The sequence below is a fragment of the Phasianus colchicus genome, chromosome 21 (genome assembly GCF_987193195.1).
Source record: "Phasianus colchicus chromosome 21, bPhaCol1.hap1.1, whole genome shotgun sequence".
NCBI classification, from domain to species: Eukaryota; Metazoa; Chordata; class Aves; order Galliformes; family Phasianidae; genus Phasianus; species Phasianus colchicus.
Window position 1 is genome coordinate 4,227,309 of NC_143456.1, and position 23,936 is coordinate 4,251,244.

General features: G+C 37.8%; 1 protein-coding gene across 3 annotated transcripts in view; it reads right to left on the reverse strand.

The window, feature by feature from the left end:
- Nucleotides 1-23,936, reverse strand: part of RABEP1 (rabaptin, RAB GTPase binding effector protein 1) — a 44,229-nt gene that overhangs the window by 5,472 nt on the left and 14,821 nt on the right. The window contains exons 2-17 of one of the 3 annotated variants that reach the window (XM_090122743.1): nt 20,527-20,655; nt 18,405-18,608; nt 16,997-17,157; nt 13,303-13,422; nt 12,362-12,497; nt 11,373-11,536; nt 10,243-10,368; nt 8,003-8,470; nt 6,222-6,326; nt 5,353-5,469; nt 4,903-5,001; nt 3,521-3,661; nt 2,655-2,844; nt 2,516-2,571; nt 1,559-1,657; nt 603-719 (exon numbers count right to left, since the gene is read on the reverse strand). In XM_090122743.1, the coding sequence (XP_089978869.1) occupies nt 603-719; nt 1,559-1,657; nt 2,516-2,571; nt 2,655-2,844; nt 3,521-3,661; nt 4,903-5,001; nt 5,353-5,469; nt 6,222-6,326; nt 8,003-8,470; nt 10,243-10,368; nt 11,373-11,536; nt 12,362-12,497; nt 13,303-13,422; nt 16,997-17,157; nt 18,405-18,608; nt 20,527-20,655 (2,432 nt within the window). Of the gene's footprint in view, nt 1-602; nt 720-1,558; nt 1,658-2,515; nt 2,572-2,654; nt 2,845-3,520; nt 3,662-4,902; nt 5,002-5,352; nt 5,470-6,221; nt 6,327-8,002; nt 8,471-10,242; nt 10,369-11,372; nt 11,552-12,361; nt 12,498-13,302; nt 13,423-16,996; nt 17,158-18,404; nt 18,609-20,526; nt 20,656-23,936 lie in introns of all 3 variants that reach the window. The other 2 variants (XM_031591854.2, XM_090122744.1) reach the window with 2 other exon arrangements.

The following is a 23,936-nucleotide window of genomic DNA, read 5'->3' on the forward strand; positions in this document are numbered from 1 at the left end:
TTTGCACAGTTAACAGTAAGAGAGAGATCAGCTGGAATTAGCCTTAATGAAGACCCCTGCCACAACTCACTGTCTCATCACCAACCACATATTCCACCTCTTGGAGGACATACAAGGAGAGAAACAGCAACAACAACAAGGATAAGACTTGAATAGCATAAATAGAAAGCAGTAAGTATAGCATGAAGAAGAACTATTCCACACATTCACAACCAAACTGTAAAAGTTCCTGATTCTGCCCTCAAATTTTTCACCTTATAAAATGCAATAAGGTGTGTCAGTTGGTAAAGAAATCAGGAAATGGACAATGAAATGATGAAATGCTGGGGGCCCAAAATTACTGTCTTTTATGATTCTCTACAGTTTATCATAATAACTGTACATCTTTGTTGCTGAGAACAGGTTGAAATCAATAATCAGAATTAAACCCCCTGATACAAATATTATACTAGCAATACCTAATCAGTTTACTACACTAATAACTCTAAACGTTTTTCATAAACATCAACATAAGGAAAAATTTTAACTGCTTAAAAATTTTAACTTATTTTACTCAGCTCCAGAGAAGCAGAGACACACCTCACAGCTTGCACTGCCCTTACCTGAAGTGTCTGGGAAAGCTTTACAAAATCTCTCTGCACTTGCTCACTGACGTCTAATTCAGTCTGCAGCCTCTGAGCTTTATTCTTCTCTTCAAACACCAGCTGTTCAAGGTTTGCCTGCAGAGAAAAAGATCCTTTATGCTACATTTAAACAGCACAAAAAAGAAAAGAAAAAAAGAAAAAAAGAGAAACTTGCATAAACTGATTAGAGCACAATACTGGAGCAAGAAAACATGGTTATACTCAGCGAGCTGGCAAGAAATTAATCCAGTCAATCTACACTTCAGTTTGACAAAATGCAAAATATGGGGCTAATGCTCTTCAGTCTTATCATGATTAGATAGGTTCAAGTATGAAGAAGTGCCATGTCTTTTAACAGCAATATGCTCAAGGATCTCAAAATGAAAAAGCATTGTTCTGAGTTTCTTTACAACCTGATTGTAGATGAAGGGCAGTAACCTGCTGTTGAAAATGTAATTATCTTGCTGTCTTTAGTTCTAGTCAAAGAAGTCTTTGGGGGAGGGAGAGGAGAGAAGAGAAATAATAATTGTGATCTGATTTCTCTCTTTTTTTTTTTTATCTTCTTCTATCTGACTCCTTCCTACAGCAACAGAAAAATAACGTTTATTCAGAAATATTAGAGCATTCATACCAAGGCCTGGTTAATCAGGAAGCTTTCTTCGTTTTTATCTTTGAAAGATAACCCAACAGAGATATTGAAGTCAGCAGCAACTCAGATCCAGTACTTTAAAACTCCAAGTGCTAAGTGATTGGAACGAGGATTTAAATCCAGAGGATTTAAAACTGGATTTTAAACCAGCAGAGATTATTTCACTCCCAGAATCTTACCAACATTCCAAAGCTTCCTCTCCCATTCTTAGGTAGTGATATATCCTTTGGATAGAGCCTGATTATCAAAAAAGATGTATATGTACTATACTCCTGGACATATCTACCTTTGCTGCTGTTTCCTTCTTGAGCTGTTCTTCCAGAGTGTTTTTTGTTTCCTGCAGACTCTCCAGCTGCTGTAGGCTTTCCTGCGAAGAACTTTCTAACTGTATAATTAAGAACAAAACAAAACGATTAACCAAAATTTCTGGCACTTCCATTTCTCACAGTCCCTCCACTCAGGAAGTCTATGTGCCACTCCAGAGATCCAGAAATGAACCTAAACAACCCTTCCGAAGGATACAGAAAGCACAATCTGTTTTTCTCTTTTTTTTTTCAGAGCTGGAGAGAAGTAGTCAAAGCTAACTTTTTGGTTATTAATTAGGTAACCTAATGTTAGCTAGAAATTAGCTAAGTTAATATTTAGGTTATAGAGTAATAAACAGACAAAACTCCTTTTAAGTACCAGACCTATAAATGTATCCCAGTCATACTCCGGCACCAATTCAGCAATTCTATCCTTCAAAGTTCCAGAAATGACCCTATGTATTTCCTTTTAAATGGTCACAAAAGAGATTTACAACACAGCTGTATGTACACTCTTAGTTGCTTCTAAGAGTTGGAATACATTGAGAGCATCCAGTACAATGTCAGTGCTTTCAGTAAGAAAATTTTTAAGTGCCTATAATGGTGTTCCCTCCTACAGAAGGGTTATGTACATCAGTCCTCCACCATCCCACAAGCAAATTGAGATGAAGGAACAACAATGTGGCATATTTTAGTCTCCCTAGTTCAGCTCTCTTTCCCTCCCAGTGGCAGGCAGACTAAACACAAATACGTATTTATTACTGGTATCTCTAAGGCAGTTGGGAGAAAAAGGTAATTTTCTCAGATATTAAGTGGGCAATGTCAAAGACACCAAACCAGTGCTGCTTTCAAAGTCCTGACAGAACTAGCAGAAAAAAAGAATTTTATTTTCTTTGTTTAAACACACACAAAAACCCCACAGTGAAAGGGCTCCTTACCTGTTCTTTCTCCACTTTTATTCTTTCCAGTTCTGCTTTTAAACTGGAAATGGAAGCTGAAAAACAACAATATTAAAGCTTGAATGCTAGAAAAATCACATCTTCAATTACCCATTTTGAGACTTTTACCCCTGCTCACCGATTTCCTCCTTGCAATTCTCTATTTCCAGCTGTAGAGTTTCTTCTATGTTTTCTTTCAAATATTGCTCAGCTTGAATCTGTTCTTTTAAGAATAAAATCTCTGCCTTAAGTTTCTCCTCAAGGTGATCTGCTGCTGTCCGCACACTAATGATGTCTTCACGATATTTTAAAATCAGCTCCCGGAGCTCCTGAATCAACGATGTGCAAGGAGTTGTGTTGTGATTGTCAGATAAGCAAAGTACCATATCTCTACAAAGTTGTGCTACCCCAACGTTTTCTCCACCATATCAGATCTTGCATCTAGCAAGATATTAAAACAAAACTACAACGAGTTTACTTGGTCATGGTAAATGAAAAGCTTGTAAAGATGCTTGTCTCCACAGGGTTATTTATTGCCCGCTCCCCTGCCCTTCACTCCCTACTCCATCCCATCTTCTAAGCTTGATGTGCTCAAGTTGTGAGTGAGTGGACATAGACAGGATCTCTCTTGCTTATTTGAGGCTCATGATTATCACTGGCTTAAACCTTAATGCCTACGCAGAAAATAAAACAATGGACTTAATTTAGTGAATCAATACTTGCAATGGAGCCATGGTTATTGAGATGTTGTGCACACTAAAAACTACAGACAATAGAGTAGCTGTTGGGTCAGAGTTAACAGCATTACACTCTGAAGCACATTTATGACACAGCTCACAATCACCAATGGGAAATCAGATAAGTGGTTTTGTACATCACAGAATTTGGGGTTCTAATCCATAATATTGTTTAGTGTACTGCTTTGAGGCAGCTTTTTGATAAAGCATCATCTTCCAGTGACAAGTCACATGCATTGTTTATGTTAATGATTTAAAAATGTTTTACCTCTGCTGCTTCTGGTAGAATGAAATCTTCAGCTTGTTGTAAAGACACATGTAAGCTATGTTTTCCTTGAAGACTTTCATTATCTTTCTGTAGTCTCACCAACTCTTCTGAAACCTGCTCCCTTGACTGTGTCAGGACAGCCTTCCAATAAAAAGAAAAGCATAAGTTCTCACTTAGGATCATGTTCAGATCTCTTTGTGCCCTACTTACTGCTTTCAAAAGGTGGATTCTTTGTAAAAGAAAGGAAACAAAATGGTTTTATGGATCAATATTATCAATCCCCTCTGCTGCCTGGCTTATGCATCAGAAATAAAGGCAGATGAAAAGAAGCAAGCAATAAATACAGGACTGACAGATTTCCCAGTTTTCTTCCATATTTATCCATTAGCTAACTGTGCTCATGCAGAAAATACATTTGAGGAACTGCCAGAGCTGTTTATTAAAGTCACATAAGAGCTCCGTTACAAGATCAGGTTATTAACCTTAAACATTCAACCTGAAATTTTCAGCAGTGGGAGTCTGCCTCATATGCCTTCTAACACCAAAACAGCTTATTCTTTGCAAAGAACAAGTATTAAGAAAACATAGTTTTGCCTGCATTACAAAGTAAATAAATCCAGTGAAATTTTTTGAGAGAAATCATAGTTCAGATGTCTTTGTATGAGTACTGTAGGTGGACAGGTCTAAAAAGGAAACACAGATCAATACACTCTCTGAATCTCCTGCATCTCCAGTAGGCACTGCCTCACACAGAACACCAAACAGAATGTATCTTCAAGTGATATCCTGCAGGTATCCTGGATGCCAGAAATGCAATACTGAGACTGAGAAGAAGGAATATTTCCTCCCAGCACTGCTGCACAAGGAAGGAGAAAAGAAGTCTGATTCCAATACAGAAGGGAACTGATTGGTTTAAGGAAGTCAGACTTTGTTCTGCTCTAGAAAATGAGGTCCTATTCCTATGCACAATTCCTATGTGAGACTCAAAATAGTTATTAAAAAATAAGCTCCCAAATATACCACTTTCTGGGTGTTAGGGCTGATATTTTAACTTTGACCTGCTAAAACACTGAGCATTCATCTCAAACTGAAGAAAATCTACTTCATCTTCAGATTTGAGGTGAAATGGGATACTAAATAGACGTGAAAGGTAAGAAAAACAGTTTTCTAATAAGCTTTATATTCATCTATGTGCCTACGCATGTGATTTGTGATGGACTGGCCTCAGAGACTGTATCAGAGCTCACATGGTCAGTATTTTTACATGTTATAACACAGAGCACTCCCTAGCCAGACCTGGGCTGTCTTTTACAAGCACTCTGAGACCTAGAGGTTAGACGAACAGTGTCATTCAAGTGATCTCTTGGTTTAAGCTACCTTACCATTTGCTCCTGCACACTTCTCTTTGCTTGAGAAAACGCCTGCTGCAGTTCATTGAGGAAATTCTCTGACTTCTGACATTTAACCATTAGCAAAGATATCTTAAAAAAACACACAAAAAAAAACCCAATCAAAAATAAACACATACAGAGATATAAAGAGTGAAACAGATTCTGAAGAACAACATTCTGAAGTTCCCTGTTATAATTGCTAACATACACTTCACCATTTCAAACTAAGCGACTAAAATTGATCTTGTTAATTGCTTTCTCAGTAAAGTGATGTCACATTTCTTTTCTTTTTTTTTTTTTTAGCTAACCCCAGAAATACCTTTGCTGCCTTTGCAGCAGGTAGTCCACCCAAGAACAACGGAAGACAAGAAAGAGTTCTTGTTACATACTATTCAGTAATGTCTCTTGATTCCTACCAGCTTTATTACAAAATGCTTGTACCTGATTAGAGGAGTCTTCAGCACTTTGTTTCATATACTCCTCCAATTCCTGTTTATCTTTCATTGTTTTTTCCAGCTGGTCATTAGCCTGCCTCAGCATCACCTGCAGCTTTTTCACCTATGTTATTAGAACAAAATAATTTTTGATAAATCTGGGGAGTACTTATTCTCTGAACAGAAATACAGCTTGACCCATCCCACTCCCAAGAAATAAAACCAATCCCTCAAAATACTATGCAACACAGAAATTCTTCTGCTGTTCCAAAAAAACTGTGCATCACTGACTACACCTATAAAGTAAAAGGACATCAAACTGCTCAGGAGCATTGCTATGTAATAACTTCAATCACTGATTTCAAAGCAGAATGTGACTCACACCTGTACAAACCTGAAATTTGTTCTTCAGTATATGGCAAGAAACAAACCTTTTCCAGTACCTTACAGTCATTTTATGCTGTTAGGATGAAGTCCTCTCATTTTTCCTTTACTATTAAAAATTCTTGCAGTATCAAAGATAATAGAATTTAATGCATGAAAAGCATTTTAAAATATAAATTATGAAAGACACTGAATTCAGCATGAGCACATCTTTTTATAGAACAGTGCCTTTAACTTATGATTTTGTAGCACTGCGTAAAGTGGTTTTCTGTGGTAAATATTTAAGAAATACATTTACTGCTTTGTTGTCATGAACACCATATAACAAATTATTGTCATGGTAATAAAATTACATAAGTTATCTGGATTTCAAGTACGCTGGCATTGTTCAAGATAAAAGCAACAAATAAAACAGCAAATGGTTCATTGTTGCATGCTATAACAACTCCTACAGCTATCAAAATCTTGCTACAGGTAGAAAAGAAATCCTACCTGGTCTCTTGTTTCAGCCTCCTGAATCTGGATACCTTGCAACTGCTTCTCATAATTCGAGCACATATCGCAGCGCCTACCCAGCTTGTTCCCTGCATTCTGCACCTGGAGAACAGAGTTATCACCTGCCACGAGGGCTACAAACTTCTTCAGGGAATGCAGGAGTGGTACAAACTCTCAGATGTGTTGTGTGTTCATAAGATATTACTGATAAGAGTCAGCAGCAGAATCATGTAACAGCGAGAATAAGTTGTTGTAGAAGTACAAGATAATGTAAAGCAGCTGCTGTGCATCATCTCTTCCTGGCACAAACCCTACTACTAGCACAAGAGCAGTAAGCCAGGACATGCAAGAATTCACTGGGTCATTTAGAGCATCCTTTTGAAACAGATCACATAACTACCTGGGTAGAAACACATTTCAGAGAAAGGATTTTGATTTATTTAATTTAATACTCTTCCCCACTATAGTTCAGTATCGGAGACCGAATAACAGCTAAAATAACAGTTGGGAAAGAAGAAAGTGAAAGAAAAGTTTAAAACAAACAACAATACAACAAACGGTGGGGGAAAAAAGTGTCCAGGTGTGCAGCAAACAGAGTTTGCCAGCCGTGAGGAGTACAAACTGGAGTTTTCTTTAAGTTCTAACTGCAGTGAGGGCTGCACTGAAAACTCATTTGTATTTGCTGCTCCATGTACCTCCCACACAGAGCAGCAGTTTCATGCCCCCTGCCTGTCCTCCTGCCTCCAGAAATAAGTGGGAAGCAGGGTGTTTCTTCTCCAAATTCTACAAAAGGGTTGGAGCAAAATGTCATCCAAATGTCAGCAGGGCATGAAATACTCAAGAGTAGAGGACTGCAGCACAACAGATTCTTCCTCTAGGTATTACAAAGTAGTAGCAACACAAAACCCAGCAACTTTACAATAGGTTTGCAAAGATCTTTTAAGTTATGATTTACCTATAAATTGAATTCAGGAAGCTGAGGAAGTAGAATATCATCACTTCTTCACCTCATCTGTCCTTTGCTTGTTTTTTTCCACCTGCATTCTGACATCCATTCCCCCAGCACCTCCATCCTGCTTTTACCCATTTCTAACTTCTCTTTGCCTCCCTTTTTCCCCCTGAAGCATTACTTCTTTGGCCTTTCTTTGGAAATAGTAAGCACAGAAGCCACACAATGCTCTTTTCAGCAGGAAGTCAAATGCAGGCTTTAAACTGGCATCATACAAAGCTGCTGTAAAACTGACAGGCAGAACACCCAGAAGCACCAGTTTCCTTGGTCACCCATACTGAAGCTGGCACAGCATTAAGACTAATCTGTTGCTTGCTGCTCTCATAACATGGTTTTTAATGATGCAAGTCCCTGACAATGTTATGAAGCTTCCTTTGTACTAGCTCTGTGTGCTATGCATATCTTGGCTGCTCATTTCTAAATCGCACTCCATGCATAACCCACAGTAAATATCCTCAGCATAACAAAAGATCCTTTTGTTAATCTTCGGCCCTCCCTAGCCATCCCCAGCTCCCTCCACATACAAAATCAACAGCTACTTCTGCAAGACCCTCCCCTAAATACACTGCATCAAATAAAGCAAACTTGCCTATGAACATGGCCCATTCCTTATATTAAGTGTGCTTAACCTACAGAAATATTCAGAGAGAAAAAAGTGAATAGCTACGTATGATGCTACACATTTCCTGATTGTAAGTAAAGCACATCCAGGAGTATAGAGCAACTTTTCTCCTGGAATGCTCACAGCAGAGGCACGGTGGGCACTCACCTCTTTCTGCAGCAGATTCCACTCTGTCTCGCTCACCAAGCGGTAACCGCTAGGAGACACGTACGCGCTTTCAACTCCTTGTGTAACACTGGAAAGAAGTGAAGCAGTCTCTTCTTGCTCTGGTGTCATTGCTTTGATTGCTTTCTCCTGATCTTTGGTTAACATAAACCCACTAGGCATTTGCAGAGATCCAAGGGAAGCTGTATCATAGTTCTCAGATACTGAATCTGCTCCAACAAGTGGTCCAAAATCTGACTCATCCAGGTTCCCAGCAGATTTTGCTTTGTTGTTGTATCCTAAAGCTTTGGACTGTAAAGATCCAGATGTCCCTAGACTGTCTGTCGACTGTGCTCTTCGTAGTCCATCTTTAAACATATCATTTTCTGATTTATTGAATGATTCACCAGAAGACAGAAGCAAGTCAGCATCCAATGAATGGACTGAGCTGTGGGTGCTATTTAAATGCACCTGTAATTGAAAAATAAGGGAGAAGTTACATACTGCACTCTAGAAGCATGGTACAAGTGAAATGCTGGACACCAAATATAAGGCGTATTAAAGGGAGGCTGAAATTGGCTGTAGTAAAAGCATCTGATGGCTAAGCTTAAGACTGCAGAAAAAAGAATACAGAACTGAAATGTACCAGCCACCATTAAAGAAAAATAATCTTCTGTTAATAGAGTGCTTTTGTAAGAATCTGTCTTCCTGCCAGCTCTCTTACAAGGACACTGTCACCTTACATCTTCTAGTATTTGAAACAAGGCACTTCTTCCACTAACAGAGATACAACCTGCAGCATCACTTCCAGAACTGTAATCCAGAGAACAGAGAAACAGTGCATGGACTGCACTTTCATAACTATGCTTAGATGTCTGTTCAACTTAAAAAAAAAATTAACACCAATATAAAAGCAAGAAAAGAATGATGTATTTAAAATCTACTTCATGCTGACAAGTGAATATTTCTCTTGTATCTCTTTCTTCTGCTTAAGGAGTCTGACAAAATGTTGCATGAGAAAGAAGTTTTTGGCTGTTTTTTGTTTTGCTTTATTTTTTTTATACTATATTTAAAATTTCATTTTCACATAAAATAAACTGAAAAGGAATGAGGCTAAGATTAAGTAGAAAAGCATCCTGGGGAATGTCAATACCAAAAGCCACAGTAGCTGTCCTGTGACCTGCATAGGGAACATTAAGTCTCTTGATCTATTTTTATTTATTTGCAGCACTGAAAAGACACCAGTAATGCTTTATTTAAAAAGCATGAGACTGTTTTCAAAACATCTTCAATACTGTATACTTCTGCTTTGCCATTAGGCAAGTAAAGAAAGTAACACTGAAAATAAGTCTCTTTAGAAATATTAGATTCCATAATAGGTCCAACACAGACTAGCAAAATAGATAAGCAAGCAAAACACAGTGGAAGAGGAGAAATAACTGCCCATTCTGGTATCTGCTTTCAAGTTCCAACCTGTGTGCTCATTGATCTTTCTGCTTCACAAGTGAAAACCTTAAGCAAATCTCAAATGCAATTTCAACTTGTCCTAGAACACCATTTCCTACAACACCAAAAGCACCTGCTAATGAACCACATCCAGCATTATCACTTGTTCTGGCTGTGTAATGAAGCTACTAACACAATTCAGGTGGCTTCAGCAAAAACCTGGTGCTGAGCCTCAATTACCAGCTTGGCTGACAAAAGCTTATTTTTGACTGCTGAACAGATTAGGCCCAATCCCTCAGTTTGCACAGTTGGACACATCTGGATATAAAATATAGATAGATAGATAACACATACAGATGCACACATGCTATTGTGCAAATGACTTATTTAGCCATCTGTGACCTCACAGTTGTCTAACTAGTGTAAATTTAGTACAGAAGTCAAGAAATAAGTTAGCAAATCAGCTGCAAAATGCTTGCTTCCTGTTTAGATTTAACTGGTTTAATGCTGAAAATTTAGGTGTATTAGAAGGTGGTTATAAATCCCAAAAGAATTTAACAGCACTTAACATCCAGAATGCAGAAGGCAGATACAGTTTCTAACAGCAACTCTCAGAAGATTTTAAAAAATCATTTTCCAATTTTCATTAAAATTTATGTATTCAAGTGCAGCTCAAAAGTTTTTTTATTGCTTAGTATGAATTATAACAGAGAACAAAGGGCACAGACGGCATTTGTATTTGTAATCATCACCCTGAGGAATGAACAAGTACATGAAGTTGCTTTGAATTGCTTTACCTCTTCATTAGAGAACTGGGTAAGGGATTCCTCATGGGCTAAAGAACACGAAGCTTTTGTTTCATCATCTGAATCTTTTTGTTTCTGCTCCTTTCTTTTGCTGAGTCTCTGCTGATCATCCTCTTCCTGGAAATCAATTGACAAAAAATGAATTTATATTTAAATTCATAAAATTTATGAAATTGAATTTATATGAGCAAGACTCAGCTGTACTTTAGTAGTCATTAGCTTTCATCATAAACTGATACAAAGAAAGGCAGCAATAGAATGGAGTTTTGGTTTTCTCTCACATTCTTTGTTGTTGTAGTTGTTAAAACCCCAGTAGTTACCCCTTCAAGGTTCTTTTGGTTAAAAGTCACTTAGTGTTCATACCACAAGGCAACCAAACTCACTTAAATGATATCCTATTTTTCATAGTGGACAATCGTTGAACAATTTTAATCAAATAATGCAATATTTAGAACAAATTTCCCCTTACAGGAATTACCAAATAAGCAACTCTTACAGCTCTTACACTGGCTATTGTACAGAACCTGGTAACATACACTAAATGCATCAATAAAGACCACACACAGACCTTCAAATCAAGCATGAAAATAAGTGCCTCGATGACACTAAGCATTGCAATATAACAAAAAGAATCAAATAAAGACAGAGAAAACAAAATCAAAATACTAATACACAATGTGAGAGAACTACAAAAACCAACAAACCCACACCCCAGAACCCACAAAAATCTAGACAGAAGTGAACCTCTTATCTTAGCACCTTTAACACCTTAACATAATTTTTTTTTATGCTATAGATGACAACTTCTTCCTCCAAGATTAACTTCTGCATATTATTACCTATTCACTTAAGAATATTAGCAACATTACTTTAAAGGCTACTACAGATACTAGTATTGAAATATTCAAACACATTGAGCATTTCTATTACAATCATCAGCTGTCATTCAAATGGAGAACTTCTATTTCAACTGTCAGCTGTCATTTTTTGGAAATATTAATACACATCAATAACTTTTGCCTCCAATATATGTTTTCTATACCTGTTACGCTATATTAAATTTACACTATTAAAAAAAGAAGAGAGAAAGAAAAAAGAAAACAAGATAAGCAGAGACTGACCTGATCTTTTTTTTTCAGTTCTTCGACCTGTCGAAGCTGCTCAGAGGTCAGCACAATCTCCATCCGTTGCATGTCTCTCATCAGCAAACGCTGGGACTCCAAGAACTGGTCATTGGCTTTTTGCCACGTGTGTTTCAACTGGTTGTGCTGTTGTCGCTCTTGCTCTAAGAGATGGCATACTATTCAAGAACAGAAAGAATCATTCTGAACTAGAATTCTTAAATGATTCCTCCTGAGTGAGGCATTCTCATGAATAGAAGTAATTATTGTTCTAATAAAACACCAATATGGCTTTGTTCAACAACTACTTAGGATGAAATAAGAATTTTTCTTAATTCTTGTATCAAGCTTGAGATAAAGGATGCATTACTGACAACTTTAAGATTTCCCAGTTAGAAAACAAATGCCTTCACTTCAATCATGAGCTCTAATATTCTCCTTTTTAGTGCTGGTATTAAAAGACTGTCTAATTTCCCTATTTATTTCAAGAGAAAGTTCTGTTTTTCATGTGATTCTGCTTCCTATGGGCATTTCCACATCCATTCCACCACAAGGCATTCAGAACTGAGATATTTCAGGGAGACATATCACCAGATTACATTACAGAAATAATGCTCATAATTCTACACAAATAAAAGACACCAAAATCACTCTAGTAAGAATAAAGCTCACAATACTATGAGAACCTAAGACAAATTCAACAGCATCTCTAGGAAGAGTAAATGGATTTATGAAGGAGAGAACTGATAAGAGGACTCCAAAGTCAACACTTTCATAAACAGTCCAGGGGCATTCACATTTATAAATAATGCTCCCCCATGCCCTCTATTTATTTATTTATAGTCCAACTCATATAAGAAATCAGAAGAGAAGTAACAGACATATTGGTGGGTTGGTTTTTTTTTTTTTTTCTTTTTTTTTTTTGTTTGTTTGTTTGTTTTTGCATACTTAGTGTCCAAGAGTCAAAAGGATTATCATTAGACAGGCACCTTCATGCAGCTCTTTCCGCAACTTCTCTGCATCTTCTTGCAGGACAGATTTTTGTGTGTTGAGAACAGCCACGTACATCTCTAAGTCTGTCCTGCAGGACTTCTCAGCCTCTAGATAATGGTTCAGTTCTTTAACCTGAATAAAAAAAGTAAAATACACAATCTCAGTGAAGTCATAGTTGCAGGCTTTTTGTTAGAAGTCAGGGTCACATGTTTGGGTATCAGAAAGCTGCTGAGGACAGCAGTTGATTTCTAGAAATCAAGGGTTCTCAACTATCAGTATGGAAGTAGCATTTGGAGGGTTTTTTTTTCCTTGAATGAATTATTCATATAGTTTCTATAGTTAGATCACAATAGTGGCAGCACCAAAAAGTGGTAAAGAGGCAAACATCTAAGAGCAGACAATTAAGTAATCCTTCAGTCAGCACTGATAAACCAACAGCTACTCAATATATCTGGTTTAGGGTTTCATACTCAAAAAAAGACATGGAGACGACCTAAAATGAAGTAGTTGGAGAATCTAACTATAAGGCAGTTGGGGAATGGACAAGAAAAAAGAACTAAGCAACATTCAAATCCATGCAAGTCTGCAAAGAGAAAGGAAAATCTGTTCACAGAGGATGGGATGAAAACCAAAACCAATCACAAGAAAGTGGAAAGCACTTGTATTTGTGGAGTGACATTTTATTTGCTGAAATTATGCAGTCATGTCTAAGCAGGGATAACACACATATGTAATCCAACCTTGAAAACAGAAAGACAGGGAAACACCTACAGGCAAAATACGTTATTTGTGCTGCAGGAGAAAAAAAAAAAAGTATTGTGCATGAACAGCTTCACAATACACATTTTTATTTCTTACAAAATTTGCCATTATTTATCTGCATCAAACAAGCAAGATGCAAGACACAGATTGGGACGTGGTTACAATTGCACCTTACCTTTGATGCTTCTAACTCCTTTATTTTTTCTTCAGCTTCTATCAACTTCTCCTTTAACGCTGCAATCTCTTTCTCCATAGGCATCACAACTGAACGAAGCTTCTCAGCATCTTCCTGGGCCTGAAATTAACACAATAAGTTACGAATACCACATTAGCAACTAAATTTCAAATCCATGCATGAATTGGGCCATCGATATCTGATTGAAATACATCACTCTCAATACTCTGGGGAAAATTTAGGGGCCATGCATTTCAGAATGCATTTTCAGAAAGGCCTAACAGTCCTGCAGCATGCTGCCACATGGTACACGTGAAGAAACTGATCACAAGAACTTCAGGGTGAGTTACTGACCGTTCCTGTACTTACTTATGAAATGAAGTAACACATAGTGCAGCTTTGTTCTGTTTTGGAAGATTACTTTTTAACATTAAATTACTACTGATACAGCATCAATTTTTGGTGTTAGCATACTAAGTATTTTAAAATCATATACAGCCAATCTATCAAAAAAATTTCCATGATATAAAAAACAGTTCTGAAAAGATCAAAGCAGGGCAACGGAATGAGAAGATTAATAAGCCAGGAAGAATTTAACCTGATTAAGGTTGGTTTTATGTATGGAGACTGAGAACGCTCAGATTTTCTCTATTTGCTAATGGAAGAATTCACAGCAAGGGATGGGGGGGCAGAAAAGGGTGTCCCAAATCTGAACCTTGAAAAGCTGACACTTAGCCTGATCAAACATGACAAGTGCTAGACGAAAACATTCACGCCTTGTTTTAAATCTAGGCTAGAATGTAGGTTTCTTAGCCTATTCACTGGATTTTCATTTTCTGGTAAGCTTATTGATGACTACATCCTACACAAGACTTCCAAGAGCAGATCAGACAAGAAAAAATGTTAATAGTATAAAAATAAATTAGTACTATTATATATAGAAATGCTACCAGGTCCATGGACTACTAAAGGCTGTCAAGAAAATTCTATAGGCAAATCATAATTTTCTTCATGCTGTATTCACTTCCGCTGTATTTTGCCAGTGATGTCCAAAGAGTACAAATAAAATCTTTGAGAAAATGTGGGGAAATCACATGTCCCAGTGAATTCAATACTAGGGACATGTGACAGTCACATGTATATACACAGCCCCATGCTGGCAGCCAGCAAATCATCAGTCACATTTTTTGAACAGATGGGAGAAGGAGTTCAGCTTCAAGGATTGCTTTATAATTCATTTATTCTATCAGTTCTGTTTATTTAAACCTATCTATAGCAGGACATGGATAGCCCCTTATCTTTAGGACGGTTGAATAAGCTGCTCCCTTTTATTCATGATGGCTGCAAGAACATTCCATCGCCAGTCTGACGTCACACTGTTTTACGGTGCTCCAGTTCATTCTCTCTGCTGTTTAAAATGGATCTTATAGCCAAATGAAACACAACTGAACTGAGATATCACTGAGCCAAGGTTAGAAGCTGGTGAATATCCTGGACAGCAACATGATACCTGTGATCTTGTATCTGCTCTTCCATTCCTCTCACCTCATCCAGCAGTCTCAATGCAAGACAGTGAGATGGTTTTCTGCTAGTTTTAAGAATAACTGAATTTTGTATGCTGGTCTACTACACAGATTTTGTTCTATTATTATTATTTATTGTGATGTTTGGAGATTCCTTAGAAATGAAGATGAAAATATTTTTTAAAAACTCTCCCCAAGTTTTTTCTATCCATAAAATAAATCTATCTTTTTAACATACAATATGAAGACAGAGGATGAATTCACCTCTGTTAGACAGAAATACCATTTTGTATGAGGAACTGATTGCTGGTCATCAAGCACAACAGCCCAAGTGATTGAGAAAATTCTTCCTTTCTGAAAATTCTTCCTTTCTCATTGAGAGCTGTGGCATGAATATTCACTACTTTGATACCCAAACACAGCTTCTTGTGGGCTTGAGACTTGCTTGTTTGGTTTTTGGTGAAATTCAATGTCCTTTTCCAAATTTTGATCTCACTCTCAGTCTTCTCGAGGAAAAATGGTGCAGATTTAGTGAAGATGAACATTAAAAAACCCATGAACAGCAGTTTAAGCAATTATTTCAAGCTCCACTCTAAAGACAGATTTCCCCACCCCCTCCTGTTACATCCACTACTACCTCTGCTTCACAGACCTATACAGCTTTTCAAGCTTGTATGGATCACCGACTGAAAAATCAATCAAATTTCCCTGAGGATCACAAGTAAAATTGATTTCTACTTGAAAGAAGTACAGCTGAAGACTGTATTTATCTGCTATCCCAAACCTTTAAATGCAAACTGGACAACAGCAAAGCTACTAAGCTTAGGTGAGCTGCTCCACCATCTGAGCAACTTGCAGCTCCAACTCTTACATGATCACTGAGTCAGATGGGAAATAAGTTGGACTTCTACACTATGAAATTTGCATTATCTGTCTTTTTTTGTAAGGGACTCATCACACTGATCAAATTCTGATCCTCCCCTTGCAGTTTCTGCCAAAATTCTTTTTCCCTTAGCAGGGCTAAAACCAACTCTAAAACAAACAAACAAAAAACCTATGCCTTAAAAATCCAGCAGCAGTAATTCTGTACATAGAACATCATCAAATAGGCTTTACTCGAACTTCCATTTTTATAAATCAAGGACTACATAAAGAAGATAAATACCAAGCAGAAAATATCCAACAAAAACTATAAAGATTCACGAATCTCATTTATAAGCCTCAGAAAAAAAAATTCCAATTTGAGACACTAATACTGATTGCTTTTTACAGTATAGTAAGACCTTGTAAAATTCTAATTAACGCGCAACGTTTGTGATATTCAGTACACTGTTTCTTTGCTGACATAAAGCAGAAACGTGGAAATGCAGTGACGTGGCATATTATCAGATATTAGCCTACTCTTTTCTTTATCCAACACAAGATCATTAGTTACATAAAAAAAAAAGAATACCTTGAAGCCTTTCGAGAAGATGAACTCACTCAACCAAAAGTATTTAATCATATGATATAAGATTCCAAACCTGATCCATAAGGACAAATTCAACCTCCTTCCTGTCTGAAGGGCATGAAACACACAAAACTTCAGATGCAACAAAAAATCCAAACTCAACACAGGGCACTTCAACTTACTTCTGTGGACTGTTTCAAGTCACAGAATTTTGAATCCCTCCAAACTCCAGGGCAATTCCCTTTCACCACCTGAAGGCTATTGTTTTTATGACAGCAAGGCTCCATGCTTTTTAAGAGGTCAGCAGAATGGTGTTTCACAAACACAACTAACCTTATCACATAGGCAAAAGACATTTCAGAAATAGTCTGTTAAAAGCCTCAGAAGAAGTAGTGAGATTAGAGAGAAAGAACAAAGGTGCAGAATGTGAAGGATGTTAAATCTATATAGTCACTTCAAAAAAAAATCTAAAAGGGAGCAACAAGACTTTACAACCTCCTGCTTTTACCAGCTGAGGGCCAAACCTTACAATTTTCTCACTGCATCTGTATAACTAGGAACAGCGCCATTACAGATTCAAACTCAAGGTCAGGTCACGATGAATTCTGTGAAAAATGGGCTGAAAGTTGGCAGAACCAGGCTACTTACAGTCTGGAAACAAACACATGGGTAACAACACAAATACATCAAACAAAAGCTGGAGAGCTCAATTTCAACATACCTTTTTCATTTCATTTTCCAGATTTTCCTCCTCTTGGCCTTCAGACAGTCGTCTCCTTAACTCTGCTATTTCTCGTTCCACGTTTTCGCGATACTGATTCCACTGAGCTCGTTCTTGTTCCATCCTGTGATGATACTGGAGCTCATAGTCACGAACAGTCTCTATAAAACATTATTTCTAAAACTTAATTTCAATGTAAGTTAAAAATAGAGCTTTATTAACTTCATCTCCAACTAGCCAATGATTTCTCAGAGTTAACTGAAACTATAACAACAGCGAAGTCTCTCTTGCCCTCTCCTCCCTTTGACTCTTATCCCAAAAAATAACCACAGAAGCAAAAGATCCAAAGGAACCACATTTCAGTTTGAGCTGCTGCTATTACACAAACAAGCTGCCAAACTGTATGATCCCTAATTTCCAGAGAGCATACATGTTTAACATCTTGTTCAGAAACAACATTTTGTACCCTCAAGCACATCAACGAGACGAGCTACTAAACCCATGCTTCTTTATTCCAAAATGCAAAGAAACAACTAGAACTTCTCAAATACCTTTCATTTCCCTATTATTATTACTACCCTTCAGGTAAGGAGCTGTTTTTATAGCTGGCACAACAGAGCCTTGATTTAAGTTCATGTACCTATGTAGAACATAAGTAAATAGAAATTTGTCTATTCAATATGCATGAAGATTTGTGTTCTCCTGGGGAAAAGCATTATACAAAGATGGAAACAACGCCTACAGCCAGCAGGCTGTAGGCTCAGGATATTGTGATCTTTAAGAAAGCAGCCATGTGGCAACAGTCTGTCCCCAGTTTACATCCTGCATTTTATTCCTTGCACACAGTTTGTTTCAGGAAGGAGAACAGCTGTGCAACATGCAAACATAATACAGAATAGCTCAGGAGCATCAAGAAAAACAGAAACAAAACAACACCCCACAAGTGAAAAGAGCAACACATCCAGAAACTAGCCTGGGGAGAAGTCCATGTGATACTACTGGAGGGGCACAACTGTCTGAGAGCAGAGCTGTGTTCACACAGGAGAGAAGAAAATCATGCTGTCAACTTGAAGCTGTTTTCAGACTTGTCAAATCATGCATATTATGCATAACTTCAAGAAGAATCTTCTAACCAAGTATTTTCAGTTCCTCAGAATTTTTTTGTATATACATGGGAGTTCCCACAGCCACTGATCCCTTCCAAATTCTATCCCCATATTCACAGAAAAGAATAACCAAGCACCTTATGACAAGAGAAGGAGTGAAGACTGATTCTTCTGTACTCTAGTTGTGCCAAACCATAAGAGGCAGCTATCCATACCCCATGCAAGAGCAAGCACAAATCACTAAATGTATACTCAAGAGGCATCTAATTTTAGCAGCAGCAGCTCGTCTGGTTGTAAGTTACCTTTCATAATAGCTTGTAGTGAAGCTACTTCCTCTTGCCACTGTCTCTTCACCTCATCAATAGCTTCCTGCTTTGTATTCTCAGATACTGTAGCTATAGCTTTGATGTTTTCCATTTCAGCATGAGCTTCCATAAGTTGCGTCCGCAACTGCCCCAGATCATCTTGGGCTGCCTGCAGCACTGCATTTTGTCTTTTCAGGTCCTCTGAAAAGAAGTGTTATTTCCAGTTAGCTTGATTTAATAAATTCAGTGTGGAGAGTATTGATAGTGACTATGACAAAGACCCTCCAACAAGGGGTGAGGGAAGTGTTGATATTAAAGCAACTAGCCATAACAAGTAAACAAGTGTTAGCAGGTATCCTTAGGGAACATTTTTTCCTTGAATTCATTTGCCTTTGCCTTTTATTAAAAAAAAAAAAAAGTAGCTTTTTCTTAACTGTCGTAGCCACAAAATGGACACTGTAGATATAACCAATGCATCAGCAAGCTTGATGAAAGTGAACCACGCTTTTAATTAGTTTGGTATTATTTAATTATGATGAAGATTAAAGATAAGATTCACAGACAGGAAGACAGTTCTTCCCTCATTTTTGACACCAACTTGTTCTGAATTAGTAAGAACACTTCATATTCTAGTATAGAAATACTCTGTGAACACTGCCTGAAGCCCACATATGAAAACTACACAGCTTAATTTGCTTTTTTACCACACCTGCACTGAAACTAAGTTTCCGTTACAGAAAGTAATACATTCAACTAAAATTATTTTATGCCTACATAGCCAATGTCAACAGCAATCACCTTTAGCAGAAATATCTGGCAAACATACAACACACACCAAGCCGTCTCCATGTATTTCGCTCAGTACCAGGCAATCTAATCCTTGTGTGTTTAGTAAAAAGCACAAAAAAGAAAAAAGAATCCTGAGGCATTTATATAATTTATATAATTTAGTTTTTAAGTGATAATATTAAGGATAGGCTGCCACAGTTCCTGTGTATATTTAGGAAAGGGTCTTAGAGAACAAGGGAGAAAAAAATAAGCTTTGTGGAAAAAAGAAAACAAGAAGAGAAACTACTTGTATATTCTCTGGTATTCCATTTTGGTACATGTGGGTTTTTTTCTTATTATAATTTATTTTTATTTTCTATTTTTTGACTGTTCTGAGAAAACATTTATTGCTGATCTCATCAGCAGTGTCTTGTATCTTAAATTTCCTTTCATTCCGCTGCTAGAAACACAAAGAAACAGGCCTTCTGCATGATCTGATCTTCATTATGCTTGTTGTATTTCTACTCCCATAAGCTTAGACAAGCAGCTGCAGTATTAATGTATTATTTTTTGATTTTGCTTTCATATGTTAAGGACAGAAAGATCATCAGAATTAGAAGTAAATCAATTTGGCTCTCAGAACAGCAACTATTTATACTCTCTACTCTTTCATTGGCTATTTGAGCTCACGTGGTTCAGCGTTATTGGAATAAATGCCCTTGGCTAGTATTAAAACTTTATCAATGTTTGTCTGCTTGCATTCTAGCTCAGATGGAAATTTAAGACAAATTAATACATCAAAAAAAGCTGGCCACAAAGTACAAACAACACACCATCTACTTCTTACTATTTTCCACTTAACCTGCTGTTCAGACAGAACGAGCACACTGTGACTTCAAAAAGTTTGTATTAAGATGCAGTGCTGGTGTTCCCGTATTTACAACAAGTTGCTCTGCTGAATCCTATCCATGCAGGTGAATCTTTACATTCATTTTAAAAATTCATTCTTGGAAGCTGAATGGCCACTGACAGAATGTTACTTTCTACACAAATCTTGCATTCCTAATATATTTCTGTTTAAAAGACTTAGTGTCATTTTTTCAATTTTTCTGGCAAATCAGAAACAATGTGTTATCTCCTAATTGGCATGCAAGTCAACTACTTCAACCATCCTCATCTTAAAATCCTAGTTAGGGTTACCCTCCAGCAAACTGAGAAACAGAAAGCAAACACTGTGCACAGACAAATGAGGAATAGCAGTTGGCATAACAAAAGTTATTTTTCACCTTGGGATTATTTACAGCTAAAGTTTCATTACACATTAAAATAATTCAGATAATTGAAAACTTACCTTCCTTTGCCAAGTACAGCTCCTTAAATTTCGCTCTCTTTTGATTAAATTCTTGCTCAAGTTGCTGCTTTGTGCGCAAAAATTCTGCGTTGACCTTTTCCAATTCTGCTACCCGTTGTAGAAGAGCAACTAAAAATAAAACAGAAGATAATATACATCACTACCAGTTACAGCATCCCATTCTGCAACCTGAAGGCTCTGGGCTTATGTTTTTTAGAGTACCTTTATAAATTAGCTCAGCTGTTATACCACAACCTATCAGAACAACCAGTCAGAGTTCTTTAAGTACCGAGGGAAGATAAGTCCTGGACTTCAGCACCAAACTGCAGTAGGTTTCTACACACATACAGGAGTGTGGCAGTGAATTCAAACAAATCACTTGCCCATAGAAAATCAAACTTCTGTAAATACACTAAAGCAAGAAACAGGGAAAAAAATACACCCCCAAATCAGTGGCAGAATTATCTCTATTGGTGCTTTTTCCCAAGACATTGGGAAGTTGGCCACCACGCACAGGAGCAGCATGTGGAGGTGGAGCAGCAAATCACCACATTCTCAAAGGCTGAAGTCAAAGAAAACCAATGACAGTTGTTGAGCTAATAGTTACAGAAGAACAAAGCAAAAAAAAAGTCATGATCTAGAATAAGATGCTGTAAGCTCTCTTGTCTTCAGCACTGCAGAGGGAATATTATGAAGTTCACACAACACCTAATAATTGTTACAGTGAGGCCACTATTGAAATAAATGTACAATACCATTGCATCCTGCTATGGTATCCCACAGGATAAGAAACACAGCAACCAACATATAATATTGATCTTTATATGCAACGTTAAGCACTTTGCACCTTAAGAAGTACAGGTCTCATTTAGGTGCCAGTGGGTTTCTTACTGCATACTTCAGAATTCAATTTCAAAACAGAAAGAAGAGGCAAATGAGCTCAGATAAATCCCACCTGGATGCTGTGGTGCACTGAGCAAATAACACTCCTCTAAGCAGTTTTCTATCTGTTCTACAAAAGCAATTCATGGATGTGTTCCAAATCTGTCTGTAGGAAAGCTGAATCACTTCATTTCAGTTATAGCCTCTACACAGCACTAGACACAGACTAGATACACAAAATGCTGATCAATCACACGTGCTTACGTATCCCACCAAAATCATTTCCCACCAAAAGCAAGTAGTGAATGAAAACAGCATAAAGGCTACACAGCTTCATCACCATCACTGAGACCTGCGCTCTGCTGGTAGCAGATCCAGAGCAGCAAAATGCTGGATGCTGAATGCTACTAAGACAGTGTGAGTTATGTTTGGTTTTAATACCAAATGACTTGCAGTAAGTGCAGACATGAACAAAAGGATGTTTTAAAAGCATAGGTATGTTTTACTGACTGCTGGTTTAAGAGGGCTTATGGTGTTATTAAATACAGTACTTGAATAATCTACTTGACTCCATGTCAGACATAGGTATGCGCAGCTTCCATTCTGCAAAGCCTCTGCACAGGAGTGCTCTCTGGAAAATGAAAGCTGGAGAAGGACAGCTCATTGAGAGCAAGGCTTCTCTTGAACTCAGAAAGTGGGTGGATCTAACCAGGATAGAAACAGCACACATGGAGCCAGGCCCAGGCAGCAAAAGTGCTTCCCAAGGCTAGAGATTTACCTTTGCTCTCTTGCTGCAGTCACCTGAAGGGAAGGGTTGGCTTGTGTTTCCTTGCCTATATCCCTTCCATCTTCCTTCTGCAGTGAGCAGTGCTAATGCTCACATCAGAAAGCAAACCTGAGTTGTGCAGAGCACCCAAATTACATTACTTTCCAAGATGAGCGTTGCTTCTGTTGAGGGTGGAGGGCAGAGGACATGGCAAGAACAGAAACCTCAGTGGCTTTAAGCAGGGGCATTGGCGAGTTCAGCCTTCTGAAATCCTCCCACACAAACTGAAAGGGATGGCATAGTCATCACAAAGGAAATGGAAATTAAACCTCAAACGTTCAAATTTTTACCGTGTTGCCGTTCCCTACAGCCTGATAGATAGTTGTAAAAGAAAGAAATGAATAACCTCAGCACAGCAGTGCTTTGGCTGCTGCCAAAACCATCCACAGCATTGAGAAAAGGAAGCAGTGAAACCGGAGACCTGCAGGCCACACATCAGCACAGCAGGGTACTAACATCAAACTCCATATCTGAATAGAAGGAATAAAGCAGTTCCACCACCTGTAGGAGGTATGCAGCTAAGGACAGATCCTGCCATTCCCCACAGCAGTGTTATCCACATTTCACTAACAGGAGACGTGCACTTGGGGACAGTAAATTATATAATGTGTCAATCCCCTGAAATGAAAGTGTATAAAGAGAAAAGGTTTCTTTTCTAAGACATCACAACAACTGCCTTCTTTCTACCATGTAGAAATGCTTATACTTTCACACAAAGGATGTTTTCTCTATAGATACAATTTGTATGACAGCAACACAGATAGTTCACTTTCTAAAACGAACCCAAATGCAAACTGTCATATGCAGGTGACCACAGGCTAAATTACATGGATTAAAGCCTGTCTGGAACACAGTGATGGCAGGAAATGGATATTCATAGATTTTCAATTAGGCTGTTACCAACTGCAGGTGAACTCCTGGTCTGAATTTAGGTTCACATCACTCTAGTTCTGTAAGAGAGCCGAGAAAGAAAAATTAATTCCCTTTGTAGATTGACTTGGTTAAAACGGACAAAAAAAGGCACCCCAAACCACCCCAAATCATTCATTTTAGAACAAGCATTGATGAATTTGCCCTAGTCACTCTGCCTGTGCTCCCATTTCAACACAGAGAACGTCAGCTACCAATGTTTAATGATACCAGGGAAGTACCTAATAAACACAGCGCGGCGTATGGTCAGCTCTGGTGGAGCTGTGCCCAGCTGAAACAGGATCTGCTGCTACACACGAGATCCAACCCAGCAAGGAACATGCTGTATCTCACAGGAGTAGGAAAATGGAATTCCTAATATGGACCCTGTCTCATTAAGAAACAAAACCAAACCCGAAGACCCCATTTCTTAATTGCTGAACAAGCACCGAGAAGAGTTTAATTTAAAATTCACAGGTCAAACTGAAAAAATCAAGCAAGCAAATGAGAAGTCACTTTGGCCAACCATTAGCTACAAATAAGGCTTTCTTCAGAATATCAGGTACTACTGATGACAGGGTCAGACATGCCAATTAAACTATTAATGAACAACATGATGTTGCATAGACACTGAGTCAGAAGCAGGGATCACCATCTCTCTGGTTAATGTTATGAGCGTGCTGCATGTCATGTGGCTTAACAGGCAGAAGAACTCAAAAAAGGGCAGAAAATTCACTTAAGAGTGGAGCTGTCAATGTACAAGAAGTCTGTAAGACCAATGAAGTACACAAAA